Source organism: Oxyura jamaicensis, chromosome 11 (genome assembly GCF_011077185.1).
Source record: "Oxyura jamaicensis isolate SHBP4307 breed ruddy duck chromosome 11, BPBGC_Ojam_1.0, whole genome shotgun sequence".
Classification (NCBI taxonomy): Eukaryota; Metazoa; Chordata; class Aves; order Anseriformes; family Anatidae; genus Oxyura; species Oxyura jamaicensis.
Genome location: NC_048903.1, coordinates 14,743,689 through 14,758,052, shown reverse-complemented (window position 1 = coordinate 14,758,052; position 14,364 = coordinate 14,743,689). Strand labels below are relative to the sequence as shown.

Here is a 14,364-nt window from a genome sequence, read left to right as displayed (position 1 = left end):
TCAGAAACTATTTGCAAGAGACCAGGTAGAGAAGGGAACCTAATTTGCTTGGAATGGAAAAGACAGGCAATACCCTGCATTATCATGAGAGAGAAAAAATAATTGATAAATGTCCACCAATAACATCTATAACTGTTTTCATCTCCTGCCCGCAATTTTAGAAACTTGGCTCTACTTAGAAGTAGGTTGAAGAAAATAGGACATAAATTTTATAGACTCATCACAGTTTCATAGTGGTTTATTGTAAATGGGTTCTTGAATTTGCAGTGAATTGTTAATTTGACTGGAGCTGTAGGGATACGCTCAGATACTGACCTATTTCAGACAAGCCAAACTCTTAATTGTGTTTAAAATGTAGGTAAAGGGAGTGTTGCTTCCCAACCTCAGTAAAGATTGGTAGATTTTGAGAGAAAAACTGGAATATCCAGGGACTTCTTGCTCCTTTACTTTAACTCAGAAGCCAAGTAAGAGAAGTCAGAATTAGACCTATTTTACAAATTAATAAAGAGCTGGGAAATTGAATTTATTACAACACGTATTACAGTGGTGCATAGAGGGTTCCATCTCATACAGCACTTATGCATATAGGGACCTAAATTTTGTTGGTACATGAGTAAAGAAAAGCTGCAGTATAATTTGCCCAAAGATCTTTTGAATCCTCAAGAAAGCACTAGGAAGAATGGCCTTTGAGTGGATGCTTAAGCTTTCAAAAACACTACTACATTTAAATACCAGTAATTGCACATTTATTGCACAAATTAAGAAAATCTGCACAATTAAAAGAGAAAAAGTAGAAAATAGCCTTCAAGCAACAATATATTTAAATCATTAACTGAAATTCCCTTACACAACAGAGAAACTGCACTTTATAACATGAAGGCAAATCTGAATTGTGATGTTAAGAACAGCAAAAGAACAACCAGCACATTTTACTTCATTTTCAAATGTTGGGTGTTAAACTGAAGAATTTGCATGTGGCCAAATGAGCGATGGTTTGGCCCCATTCCTTTGTACCAGTCAGGCATGCTACCCGCAATATGGAGAGAGGGAGACCCTTCCCCTCTGGTCATGCATTCACACAGTGTTACAGTCTGAATTATAAAGCCTCCTTCTGATCCTGCAGGAGAGGCTTTTGCACATCTTACTAAGGCGTTACATCCTAGAGGTATGATCTAGTCCCAGGTCACTTTCTTCTACAGAAGTCTTCCAAATAACATCTTAATATATAACCATAATTGAGACATTTAGAAGCAAACATATTTAGACTAACTGATGTTTAGAACAGCAATTTCCTCCATTTTCTAGTAGTGTATCACTTTTTACTCCATGTAGTTTAAAAATTAATATCAGGTTTCCATTTTTTTTAGCTTTCTTAATCCATAGGTAAAACTTGGTCACAGATCTTTCCTGTTAAACTCCATAAGGATGATGGCCATTTTTCACAGGAGCTTACATTATGCTAGAGTCTTCCTTATGCACAGGGGCTAAGAGGATCCCTATATCTTCTATTAGCACATGGCCCCATAGGGTAACCTTCTGTAAATTTCCAATAAATTTATTAGAGATCTGAGACCAAGCAAATACCCTCCTACCATGGAGATACAAAGTTCAGAAACAGAGGTGAATTCCAGCAACCCGAACATCAGGCTGAAATAATATGGCAAAATATGATGCAGTATAGATCAAAACATAATGTATATTCCTGTACATTTTGAGAGCACTCACTAAATATAACACTTTAAGCATCTGAATAGAAAATAAATTAATAAAGGAAAACTGTTTCAGGAAAAGAGTGAGTACAAGGCGGGAGATGGATACTTTTAATTCACCACTGTCTAAGTGGGAGGGGCTACTAACAAGCAAAACTCCATGTTAATAACCCAAAACATGATCATGGTCATTTGTGTATGGAATTATGGGATCAAAAATTCACAGATATATCTTTTGGCAGTACGGCAGACTTCATCCACCCACTTGCCTTGCGATGAAAAAAAGACACAATTTTCACGCTTTCCCCCATTTGGTTGGGCACGATCCCAGTTGAAGTACTGTAGAGCCATGCCATTGACATCAACAAACTTTCCTTCATTCACCATGTCATTGACACCCAGCCAAAACTCAGACACTCTAGGCATGCTTTTCTTGCCGTAGTCTCGAAGAGTATTTGTTTCATCGCTATTCCTTGGGATAGCCAGCGTCCCTCCCTTGGCTATGCAGTCTTCATTGGCTTCATGAAAATGCTTGGTGCCTTCTGATATGAGGTAGCACTTCTTATGGGCCTTTGTCCCACGAAGACAGACTGTGAAGAGATTGCAAGTTTAGTAAAAGCTTGAGTTTTGAATGTTTCCTAAAATGATCATTTTCTAAAGGTACATTGGGATTTAAGCAGACAGATCCCTCGGCGGTAGAAAGGCTCCTGTAAAAACTTTTTGAAAAGCTAGAGTACACTCACTGCTGAACTTGCGTGACAATCTGAAACAATATAAACATTTGCATTTATAAATCTGTTTGGTTTTAGTTCTACTGGAACATATCAGGGAAGTTTTTCTGTTAGCTACAAGTGTACTAGAACATGATTTTGGCATCTGCTCTGTGGCTGATAATGCCTTGCAGAACCACTGTCAGAGTTCTTCCAGCCCAAGGTGTGTCTGGGCAGGCTTGCGGGAGTCAATCCTTAAGCTTCACTCTCCAACTCTCTTAATGCAGGTATGTGAAAAAATGACTCTCACAAGAAAAATTACTTCCTCAAAGGAGTGTTGCTTCTGAGTTGAGGAAAGTAGCAAAGAGCTTGAATAAAACAGTGTAATAGTTATTTTTAGAATCTGCATCTGACTACTTCCAGCCCATTTCATTTATTGCTTAAACTCATCTTGTACTCATATTAGAAATGTCATGAAACAAGACGAACATCTTCTGTCCTGATGTTTCTATAGTCTGTTTCTAATTCCTGTCATCTGTTCTAGTTAAAAATAATAATAATAACAATAAAATAAATTTAAAGGTAATTATGTATCTGATCAATGGAATACTGAGAGACACTTTGGACCATATCCTATGTCTCAGTTTTTTTAGTATTTCTAGTTGCAGTTGTCATTGCATTCCTTAGCTGCATTATCTAGATAACATTTTTATGTTAGTGCTTATCCTTCAGACTTTGTCCTTTCCAAGTGCTAATCCAGACAACGAGCAAAGAAAAGTAATGAGATATTTGCTAAATTTTGATTTCTTTAACAAATTTATATTCATAGGAAAGATCAGAGAGACCTTATCTACTTCAGCAAGGATGCAGTAAGGATTAAGATCAACCTTCTTTAGGGAGGAAGTATGTGCTGCTAAATGGCATGTGGCAACATTTCACAGTATGCAGAAAGGAGAACTGGGAAATTCAAGAAAAAGAAAGAATGAGATTATAATATGCCTTGAAAGTGCTTGCCAACTAAAAAAGCTACTTTCTGAAATATCATAAAGGCATTAATGAATGTAGTCAGAGCTACAGGGGTCATAGGTCTCTTTTTGCCAGATTTAGAATCCAGTTGAACTGTGTGGGTTCTGAATTTAGAATATCGCTCAAAATAAGTTTTGAGGATAGCAAATCTCCTGGCTCTGGTTTCATTTCTAAGCCACTGCATACTTACTCTCAAGCTCCTTCTGGAAGCAATACAAGAACTACTTTTAAACAAGAGCTACTTGTCTAGCATTGGTTTCCTCTTTGAAGAAATTTCTATAGTCCTCTTATAAGAAATTTAAAAGAAAAATATTTAGTAAAGCTCAAAAACTCCGCGTAACCCAAAATGCAAAACAGGACAACCCAGATATTACCATTCCTAAGCAAAATATGTTCTATTTCATGTGAATGATGTCATTTCCTCTGTAGTGTCCTCTTGAACGTGTTTAAATGCCAAGTTTTGTGTCAACAGCTGTGAAAAAGCAGAACTGTCTAGTAGGTGTGCAAGTATTTACCCTTCTTATTTTGTTTGGAAATTTCCATCTGACTATGAAATATTTAAAGGACTCTGCACATTGATACAGGATACTTCTGAACTCACAGTGAATGCTACTTAGAAGTTTTATGGCAACATTCATGTTTGGATGTCGCAATCTGCACACTTGAAGAAGACTCAGTCCTTTCAGCTTATCTTTTTTTTTTTTTTTTTTTTTTTTTTTTTTTGAGATTCTCATCCTTTTCCATGACCATTTTTGTCTTGATAGTTAGCTCATGTTCATTTCTGAGCTGAGGACCCAATTCATTGGCCATCTGAACTTTCAAACCCAGCAAACCTAACACCTTTTTCTGGTTATACCTAAAGCGTACAAGAGTCACAACCAGGGGTTGTGCATAGCAAGGACAAATGCAGTCCTTGCTCCAGAATGATTACTGCTCTTAGTGAAGAGCTACCACTTGTACGCCGTTAGTTCATACTTGATTTTACCCGAATACTTCCTTCGACACTTGTTTTACCATTACAACTGTGTCTTACCATGGTTCTAAGGAGAACTGTATTTCTCAGTCACAAATCCCCTTAAAGAGATGGATGAGAGTGGAGTGTGAGAGAAGGAAGGCAATGATAACTTCTGGAAGCCACTGGCCAGTGTAAGCTGCTTTACCTGTTTGAAGTGCTTGCATTTCTTTGAGAGCATTTACTTCTCGCCACAATTTGTCAATCTGAGTCTTTAGGTCATCTTTTTCTGAAATAAAAAAATAGTGAAATAAGCAGATATACATTATAAAAAAAAAAAAAAAAAAAAAAAAGAAAAAGAAAAGGTACCATCATACTTTTAATCTTATTTTCAGTTGGACCATATCCTGGTAACTCTTTCAAAACCATCAACTGTTGCTGCTAATCACTATTTAATTTGCTAGTATCTAATTTATAGCAAAATTTGCCTATTTACTTTTGCACCTGTTCATTGTGGTCTGTGGATATATGTATACACATACATATACGTATCTGATATAAAAATAAAAGCAGGACAGAAGTTGTGTTTATTCAAAATGTTAATTCTGTGAGCATAAAAGTTATATACAAATCTTGTTTTAATAATTTTAATACGGTAAAGGACATAGACATAATCTAAGTTCACTGCCTGAATGCATGCAGACAGGCTTGCTGAGCTGCAGTCTCATGTCCCCAGGAGGAGCCTTCCATCAGTACAGAGAGGGCCTGGTAACTTAAGTCACTCGCATTCAGCCTAAGTCACCATTTTGTGACACTTAGAAAAGTACCAACAAGATGATGAGACAAGAAAAGATGCAAATTTGCACACAATAACTCAATTTCCATGTCTTCTTTTCCATGTTTTTCCCCTTAATCGTTATACTAGCCCACCACGATCAAACAACTAGCAGACACGTTTACATTGCACAAGATTACAATTCGATTGCAGCAGTAACCAGACCTTCCAGAAGCCACAGTAATGAGCATGAGGAATAAATAAGCTCTTTCACAAGCAGCAGAACTAACAAACCCACAGTTCCTACAGATCTTTGTTACATCACCTAATCCTCCAGCTGCACCCCAGAAAGATCGTCCCTTCTGCACGTTCCCTCCAGTCAGAGGGAGAGACCTCAGCCATCCTCGTGACTCCCTGGCTCCCCAGGGCAGGACTCCCAGTCCATTCCTGCTCCTCCCTACAATTCCCATTTCCAACTCACAGTGACCTCTCCATGTTCCCTGTCTGCTTTGAAAGAGGCAAAAAGCAGAAAAGCTGAGCTTCTGGTACAACCTTTTCATAGCAGCACACAATGCAGATCTCTTTTTTTTTTTTTTTTGCACCCACATTCTGAATTTCAGAATATCAGGCAACTTATCTTTAGTACCTCCATTATTCTGCCAAATTAGTTCAAATGCAAAAGTTATTAGGGGAAAGCTGACAGACAAATGTGCTGGCAGCACTAATCTATAAGCAGCAATTCTTTAGGACATCAAGCAAAAAACTAAAGAGATACAAAGGGAGAAATAAATATATATAACTTTATAGCTCCAAAGCAGCATAATCATGTTGTAAAATGACTTTATCAAAGCTATATTTTTTTCCCACTGCCTAGGAGTTTAAATATTTGCCATTAGTGTAACCTCCATCATACACTTTTATTAGAAATAAGCCTTTAAATTAAATACACAGACTTTTCCAAACACCAGTCAATGGTTTTGTATTTGCTTTGTAAGCTTTGCTCTGGGAATTTATTCTTTTTCTGCTAATTTCTTTTTATTAGTTTGACTTGCCATTTCAACATACTTCTCACACAAGTAAAGCAATATCCCACAAATATTACACAGATGTTCTGTTAAAATTAGGAAATGGACAAAAATTTGAACAATACCCTTGAAGCTTTAATATTTTATTCTGCTCTTTTCCATCATGTGTACATGAATTTCTGATCTTAGCCAATATAACTGTGTAACTAGGAATGATTGGACAGAGTCCTCTCTCAGCTCTACCTGTGAGCCCTAAATAATGTCAACAGAGACAAATAGGCATAACAGAGCAAGGTATTTATAACTGCTATACAGCTCTATTTCTATAAATCATTCCAGCACATTATTCTTGGCTTTACTAACTGACACAAAGTATTTTAATGGCAGACATAAGATAGGATCAACTATAATTTGTTAATAAACCTTTGCATAATGCTACTTTCTGATTCATGCAATGTTAAGTACGAACTAAACTTGGATAGTCTATAAGCCTCTATCCCTCCTCCCAGTTAAAACCCAGTACCTTTCACTCTACGTTTGCTGTGCTTCTTGGCTTTGAATTTGGAAGCCTGGCTGATGGTCTGATCCAGCAGTAGTATACTTATGAGCAGAAAAATCCTAAATCCAGTTTGCGCCATCTCTCTTCTGAAGAACTTAAAAAGAAGCTTCAATAAATTCTCTTCAGCGGCTGCAAGAGCAAGTCACATAGACGCATCTCACCAGGGACTGACTGAGGTCAGTTTTATAAAAGTGTAGTGATAGGGTTGGCTGCACTCCTTGCTTACGAAATGTGTTTAATACTTAAGCTGGCTGCAGCATAAGGTACCCCCTTGTTCTCACATCTCATCTGAAATTCCTGTTTCCTTTTTGGGTTCAGCTGGGACAGGTTGCTTTTAAGGGCTCTGAACAGCACACGTATAGCCACAAATGAATGCCATTTCTTTAGAGATTGTTTTATTTTTGAAGCTAAATGTATGTATAAGCAGATGGATGATCAAAATCACCTTGTACAATGCCGGCCTCAGGAAGGAGGGTGTAACTAAAAGGTTTCTACAAACCTAACAGGCTCACCCAGGATGGCTCTGTCCCAAGCTGGTTAAGTCTAGACAAAAGCCGTAATATTATTTACATTCAAACAACAACAAAAAGTCACCCATGAGTGAGTATTACAGCTATATACAAAACCACAGACATTATAGTATATATACACTAAGATCGCATTATTAGGAGTTCAGTCCTTATTTTATGAAGAGTTTATAAGTACCTACTAGATACTGCTGCATTTCTGATAAAGAACAGAATGTGCCATCAGCAGAGTCTAGCTCAGAGAGCAAAAGATCATGATACTCATCCAAAGGTTCCCAAGTCCCAGCTACATGGCTGGAGGAAGAGGCTCTCAGTAAAACACAAAATACTGGAAGCAGGACAGTGGCTGTCTAGACTCCGGCTGTCTAGACTTTATTAAATGAATGTAGTTATGACAGGGTCCTATCCACCCAGGACTAACAAACCACTCATGGAATGCAAGCTGCCCATTTCAGTGCAGTTAAATGTGTAGTTAAAGGCTGTCATTCCAGTTAGCACACCAGAAACCAAAACGTGAGCTGTCAGAGAGAAAAACAGAAATCTCTGGGGGCCTAGTTCAAGATTTAGACTGTCATTTAGAACTAACCCTAAGTTCAGGGTTGAACCATATTTTATCCCAATGATATTGGGGCATCAATGGAAGTTAATTAAAGGCAAACACCTGAGTCAATAACATCCAGATAGCTTTTAACTTGGTCCCTTCTCAGAGGATGTGGAATTGCATATGAAAGGGATCCTGACTCATTGCAGCTTGTTGCCTGACACATTAAACTCATGCTGATTTTGTGTTACCTCAGTGATGTAGCTGTAAACCCGGGAGCTTGCTCAGGTGGAGCTCAGCTGTCCCAGCTGCAGGGCCAGCAGGTCTAGAGAGAGGCAGAACCAGCACCTGGGGTCAGTAGGCACTTCAGTGTGTCTAAAGGGCATAGCACCTTAATGAACTTGTTTCTTCTCCTTGACTTTGTTAACACAGGCTTGCTTTTTCTTCTGTGAAATGAGTCTGAAAGAAAGAGTTGTACTCTACTGAGGTAAGCTCAGAACTCACTAGAAATGAAGGAATAAAGAAAACCCAGATTTGGTATTCTGAAAGTCCTTGGCAAAGAGCCCAAGTGAAAGCCTGTGCTTTTTGGAGTACGCTATGTTATGTCCTTTTAAGAACAGATTGAAACTCTGTTTTGAAAGCTTTATCCACCTTGTTTCACTAGTCTCTTTGAGCATTTTACAAGCAGCTCAGCTGGGCTTTACTCCTAAAACCTGAATTGTAAAGCTGTCCTTGCAGCTGCTGTGAGAAGCCACAGGGTTACAAGGGATTGTTGGTCTAGAATTTGTCTAGAGCACCTGAGAAATAGGTTTCACACTTGTGGCTAATCTATAGCAACCGAGAAAGCAAGTTTAACTTCTTGTATATAGTGTGTGGGCAGGAGAGTCAGAGAAAAGTCAAAATATGTTGCTGAGAACATGTAAACTCCTGGTGCTACTGTGAGGAATCAGAAAATGGCTCCGTATAGGAGGCCTAGAGCCTCGCCAAAGTAAATACTGACCTGTGTATGGTCTAGAAACTGGCATTACAATGTAATTTAGAGTTGTAATTTTTCTTTTACAAGCCGTTATAGTGATATAATATAGCCCAGAGAGCAAACAAGGTTATGTATGTAAAGAAGTAATTTTTCTTGGGACAAATTATTCCTTTTTCCCTATCAGAATGTGCTATATAAATATAATAACCTCATACCTTTACAGCTGCATCCAGACTAGGACGGGATTGTACTTTTTATTCACACCAGTATAATAGAGCTTCTTCATATAGACAAAACTGTATTTTCTCTTGAAGTGCTTAGCTGGAAAAGAAACATCTTGCAGAAGCCATAGCTGCTGTACAGCACAGGCACCTGGGTGGTTTTACGGCTCACGCCTCCCCACCTCATTCCATTTGCTTTCAAACAACAGAGCCATTCAGAGCATAAGCATCCTTTGGTGAAAAGTTCATTTCAGTTTCTGCACTGAGGCTTTTCAAGGTAAAAAGTCTGTTCCCCTCAGAGACAGTTCCACCTTTATGTGTTTCTGTAAACTGGCTCAGAAAAACACTTTACACAGCTGTTTTTTCCTCTCCATTCTCAGCCATCTCTGGGTTTGTGGAAAGAACATGCAATTGGGCAAAGAGAATGAGAAGTCCGTGTGAGATGAGGACTGGATGCCAGACTGAGATCCTGAAACAGGTCTGGCTGCAGAAGTCATTTCCTGTTATGTAGAATAAGATCTATGTAGGGAGATCATGTCCTTTGTTATCCCCTGAGGTAGTAGAGGTATGAATAAAACACTACTGTAAAATATTTTAAAGAAAGTTACTGCTTCAGTCTCTGAAAAGCAAACTACTCACACATTGCTATTAGGATGTATGTGTTTTCCTGAGGTCTGCAGTCCCTTCCGGGTTTCAGAGCTAATTGTGTTGTGACGTGTCTGACCAAAGGAGAAACTGGGGGGCTCTATCCGCTGCTGAAATCAGAGCAAGTTTTTCTGCAGCTTTTCAGTTACAGAAAACACAGATCAACATAGGATTTGGGGAAAGGAGCTTGTATGTGGGTAATTATTTGCCTGTTCTACTCAGAGTGTACAGAGAAAATGAAAACTGATCAGAGCTGTTACCGGGCTAAGGAATTTCAAGTGGGGCAAACCCAAGGGCCAACACAGCTAACAGAATTAGATAACACAAAGGTTAGTAAAAGGTTTAGCACCCCCCAGCATTGTTTTTTATGACAAACAATTGGTTTACATGGGATTCACTGGTAGATTTTCATTTTTTTTTTTTCAATTAAATATAACCAATGTTGCAGATTCTGCTAATCATGGATTATGTCATGCTTGGAAAATTACTGTGTGCTTGGTTTCTTCGGCCTTAAAAAGACTTACAAAGTCTTTCTTAAGGATTTGATCCCATTCCAACCAGGTATGAAGCAGGATTATGGCTGACATCCCAACACCAAAGTTATTTTGGGGAAATTTGTACAAACAAGCTGTGTGTTTGGAAAAAGGAAGGGCTAACCTTATGGTATGTGAGGTTTTGTGAAAACTCTAGATTATATTTTGTGGTTGTGCAATCAGTTCAGGTTTTTTCCTGTCGTACTAATTTGCTCTTTTGAAAGGCAATTTTCAAGCTTTGAGGGTTCTGCTCTGTCTGTTAGAACAAAAGGATGTTCCAAATTTATTGCAAGCCCAGGCTGCCCAGCAGTGACTTGTGCTGAAGGTCATTGAGTGTTGAAATGAGAGCATTCAGTATACGTAGGTGTGTAAAGCTTCTGTTCCAAATGGGTCCTCATCAGGCACTGTGGAACTGATAATAGGGTCAATCAATAACTAGGCTTCTCTACTTTTCTTTCTAGTTTCAGGACAGCATTTTGAGCTTCCTGAATGAGTGTTTTTTGTACCTTCTATTTGGGGTCTTTGCCACAACAGCATCTCACAGCTGGGCCTTAGCAAGCAGAGGATGGTGAACAATATGCAAGAAGCCACACAATGACTTATGTCTGTCACACACGTATTTGGGGCAAATTTCTTTATCTGGGCTGTGTGACCAAACTGTCTTGTCTGTGCTTTTTCATTCTCTTGCAAAGGCATTGAATAGAGGTTAAGGGTTGTAAAGCTGTAAAAGTAATGCTGATAAAATCAGAAAAGATTCAGAATTCAGAAGAGATTCACCACATCTGCTCTCTTTGGTTACCCATCCAATGCCTCTGTGCACTGATAAGGTTGCCTTCTTACAGGGTTCATACATCTCAAAGGAGTGGCACAGCTGCCAGATATTTTCTGCTACTTCAGGGCTTTAGCAGCAAAAAGAAGAGGTGCTGAGCATTTTGTTCACTGCCATTGCCTATTTCTTTGGGAAGGAAGGACCCTAAGGAAATGGCTCCTTGTCTGGAATTAAGTGTTTTGACAGTTATGTGTAATGTGCAAAGAGAGCAAAACACAATCCCCCCCAAACCAGACACTTTACAGATCAGGTGACTCTGTGTCATCTCTAAAGCTAAGGGAATTTAGGGGAAAATGTAAAGCTTTGGTTTCTTTGCAATCCAGGTGCAAATAAAAGAGTTGAATGGGGTCTTTTGAAATGCTACTCCTGCGGACTTGGCAAGGTTTCCATGTTGGGAATTACTGGCGGCAGCTCAGCTTGTTTAGCCCTCGGGGTGCATGTGAGAATGTTTCTCTTTCTCTTTTGTAAACATCAAATACGTGTTGTGCTTATTTTTCTCCAGCAATGTGTGCTGCCTTTTTTCCTTCCAGGAAATGATCTAAAAACATCCTGAGCATTTATTTTCTCCCTTTAAATATTTTATTTTTGATCACCACATCTCTCTTACCTGAGGTTTTCCAGCTTCACGTTAACACAGTCTTAACAGGTTCTGCTCATCCACACATGAGCCAGACAAAGCAATTTGGACAAAGCTTTGATTTAGCCACTGTGGAGCTCACAAGATGGTCTGAATTGCACACTCACAGGTTCACAGCAGGCTACTAACACTGCAGCTTTGCTTGAAACCAGTAGGACTTGCCAGAATAAGGATTACATTTTGGCTTGTGTAGACATTTGTAGGATTTTCCTATACCAGATGGAAAACCAGACCTTCTCAGGAGTGTGATCACATCTCCCTTCGGTGGCTGCACTTCACAGAAGACTCAGATTCTCTGCTTGAGGGCTTGAGGGGCTTTGGCCACCCACAAACTTGAGTTCCCACCTCATGTATGTCCATATGGCCGCTGAGGCCCCTATGTCTGGCACCTGAGCCCCTGCAGTGTTGCTGCTGCCCAGCCATGTGTGGCTGCCTGCTGACAGGACACTGACTGGGGGCTGCCAGCCTGGCCCGCGGCGAGGAGTCAAGCCGCAGGGCTGTCACACGATGTGCAAACAGCTGACCCTGCTTTACTGTGCCTTAGAAGCAGCGCTGCTCCCATGCACAAGCATAATCACCAGGCCCTGGGGCTGGAGAACATGTGATGTGGTCCGAGTAAAAGACTTTTATTTTAAAACATAAAGGAGTTTTTTAGCTGCCTGGTCAGGAAAGAAAAATAGTGCCTAAATGTGAACGTTGGGGTGATGTCTGCTTGTCTACAGACAATGCAGCCTCCTTGCTGGAGGCTGGGGAAGGGACCGTGACAAATAGTAAAGCAGGCCCCAGCAGCATGCACCACAGACACGCCTCCCTGTTCCCATCATGGGATGAAAATGCAAATCATACAAGGGAGATTGGTATTATCCCTTGTATCCAGCTGCAAAGGCAGCTGATGCTTACATCCATCCAAAGCCTGAAGCCTGGCCTCTTTCTAATTGTGCTTTAGTGTTACATTGTCTTCCTAGCCCATGATGCTACATATTGTGCATGTGAGCCTGCTGCACAGCCTTACACATCAGGGAAGTGTGAGTTCAAAGACTGCGCTCAGACTTGAAAATTTTGAACACTGAAAATTGCTTCTTCAGTGGCAACTAGAACAGCAGGGATAAACAGGCTATTTATTAAACTATTTTCAAATAGTAGTTTCAAATTGAAAGGGTTCTGGCATTTGCTGAGTAATTTAGACGTTATGTAAATGTAAGCAGCACAGAAATTTTCATTGTTACGTTATTCATTGTCATGTGCCTCCTCGCTGCAGTTTATTCCCATTTCCAGCAGATGTCTTAAGCGCCCTAGGAATGATTAGGATAGGTCTGATTTTGTGTTGCTTATCTGTCACAGCAAAAGAGGAAAGACCAGGTTTTCCTCCCCCTGCTAAATACTCAGGGTAAATCCAGTGTTGTAAGGCTTTACCACCAGTGTCATCCAGCAGAGGGTCAGACTCAGACTTGTCAGGTTGCAGCTGTGTGCCACGGTTCCTTCCCTCTCACATGTGTGGGGCAATCAAGAAGCGGTGAGAGCTGCTGTTTTACAACTTTACCAAACCCCGTGCTCTCCCTTGCTCAACAGACTTGCGTGTTCCTGTGGGGTGACCCCTTTCTAGTAAGGGGGAAGTTCTGATGAGCTAAATCCACACTAAAGGCAACAGTTTTGCTGGATTAAGGCCAACAGCCCTTGTTCTTTCTCTGATAATTAATGGCAAAATAGTCAGGGATCATCACCCCACGCAGTGGCAAAGTGATGCCAGGTCACCAAAGCTGGAAATGGATAAGTGAGTCTGGGGATGGAAATAAGGCAGTAATATTTGTGAAGCTCTAGATCTGAGCTAGTCTGGCCACAGCTGTAAGTGCAGAGGAGTGGCTGTATTCTCTGGGCAGAGATTTTTCATTTTGTACTTCATACTTGTTCCAGCAGCTCCATAAAACCAGTACGAACCAGTACTGTGTCCTTAAGATCACTGGATTTGGCAATGCATATAGTGTATTTTAACATGGAGAATTGAGTAAGGATGAAACAAAGAATCTTTTCCCCCCACCAATTAAGTTATGACATGGAAATAAATATTACTCCATGAATTTTTAATACTGCAGCTATGACTAGGTTCATTTTGAAGACCAATCAGCTTGATGCTGTCCCTATCAAAGCCAGTTGGAAAACTCCTATGAGATTCCAGTTTGAGCTGAATTTACCATCTTAATGGGAATAAGGAAGGAAGCTTGCAATAATTATCCTTTTATTACCCTGTTTTGCTTGATGATTAGCAAACAGAACACTGTGTAATAACTTTATACATTGCTGTCATGCTGAACAAAATGCAGATCAAAAATCTCATGTGAATTGTATTATGTGTGCTTTATTAAATTAACCTGCAATGCCAGGGAATGTGCTGCAAGCGAGACAATATTGAAATGAAGCTAACATTTAAAATGTGAACTGTAAGAATTGTTTAGAGCAGTATCATTCAGCACAATCAATGACATATGTGTAGGTGAGCAACTGCAGATTGATCATCCAGGTGAGACCTTAAAAATGGTTCCTTCTGTACATCTCCTGTCGCATGCCTGTGGGACAGACCAATCTGACAGTCTCAGAGCATAGCTTCTCTCTAGTGACACACCACATAAACACAACATTGATGTAAGGGTCCAACATCACTTGGCTATCAGAATTTATTATGGCATTAACTTTTACAGCCCAAT

At 39.8% G+C, this 14,364-nt stretch overlaps 1 protein-coding gene across 1 annotated transcript; it reads right to left on the bottom strand.

The window, feature by feature from the left end:
- Positions 1 to 723: 723 nt before the first annotated feature.
- CLEC3A (C-type lectin domain family 3 member A) lies at positions 724 to 6,979 on the bottom strand. The gene is made up of 3 exons (XM_035336915.1): positions 6,721 to 6,979; positions 4,606 to 4,686; positions 724 to 2,299 (listed from the first exon to the last, which is right to left on the bottom strand). Exons 1-3 carry the CDS (start codon positions 6,833 to 6,835, stop codon positions 1,914 to 1,916), a joined length of 582 nt encoding a protein of 193 aa, XP_035192806.1. The 5' UTR covers positions 6,836 to 6,979; the 3' UTR covers positions 724 to 1,913.
- Between the last annotated feature and the right edge of the window lie 7,385 nt (positions 6,980 to 14,364).

What these genes read in the sequence shown, in the direction of transcription:
- CLEC3A (XM_035336915.1), bottom strand. Translation starts at nt 6,835, where the DNA reads ATGGCGCAAACTGGATTTAGGATTTTTCTGCTCATAAGTATACTACTG. An exon ending in CAGCAAACGTAGAGTGAAAG is followed by an intron (nt 4,687 to 6,720) that starts GTACTGGGTTTT and finishes TTTTTATTTCAG; the next exon opens with AAAAAGATGACCTAAAGACT. An exon ending in AATGCAAGCACTTCAAACAG is followed by an intron (nt 2,300 to 4,605) that starts GTAAAGCAGCTT and finishes ATCTCTTCACAG; the next exon opens with TCTGTCTTCGTGGGACAAAG.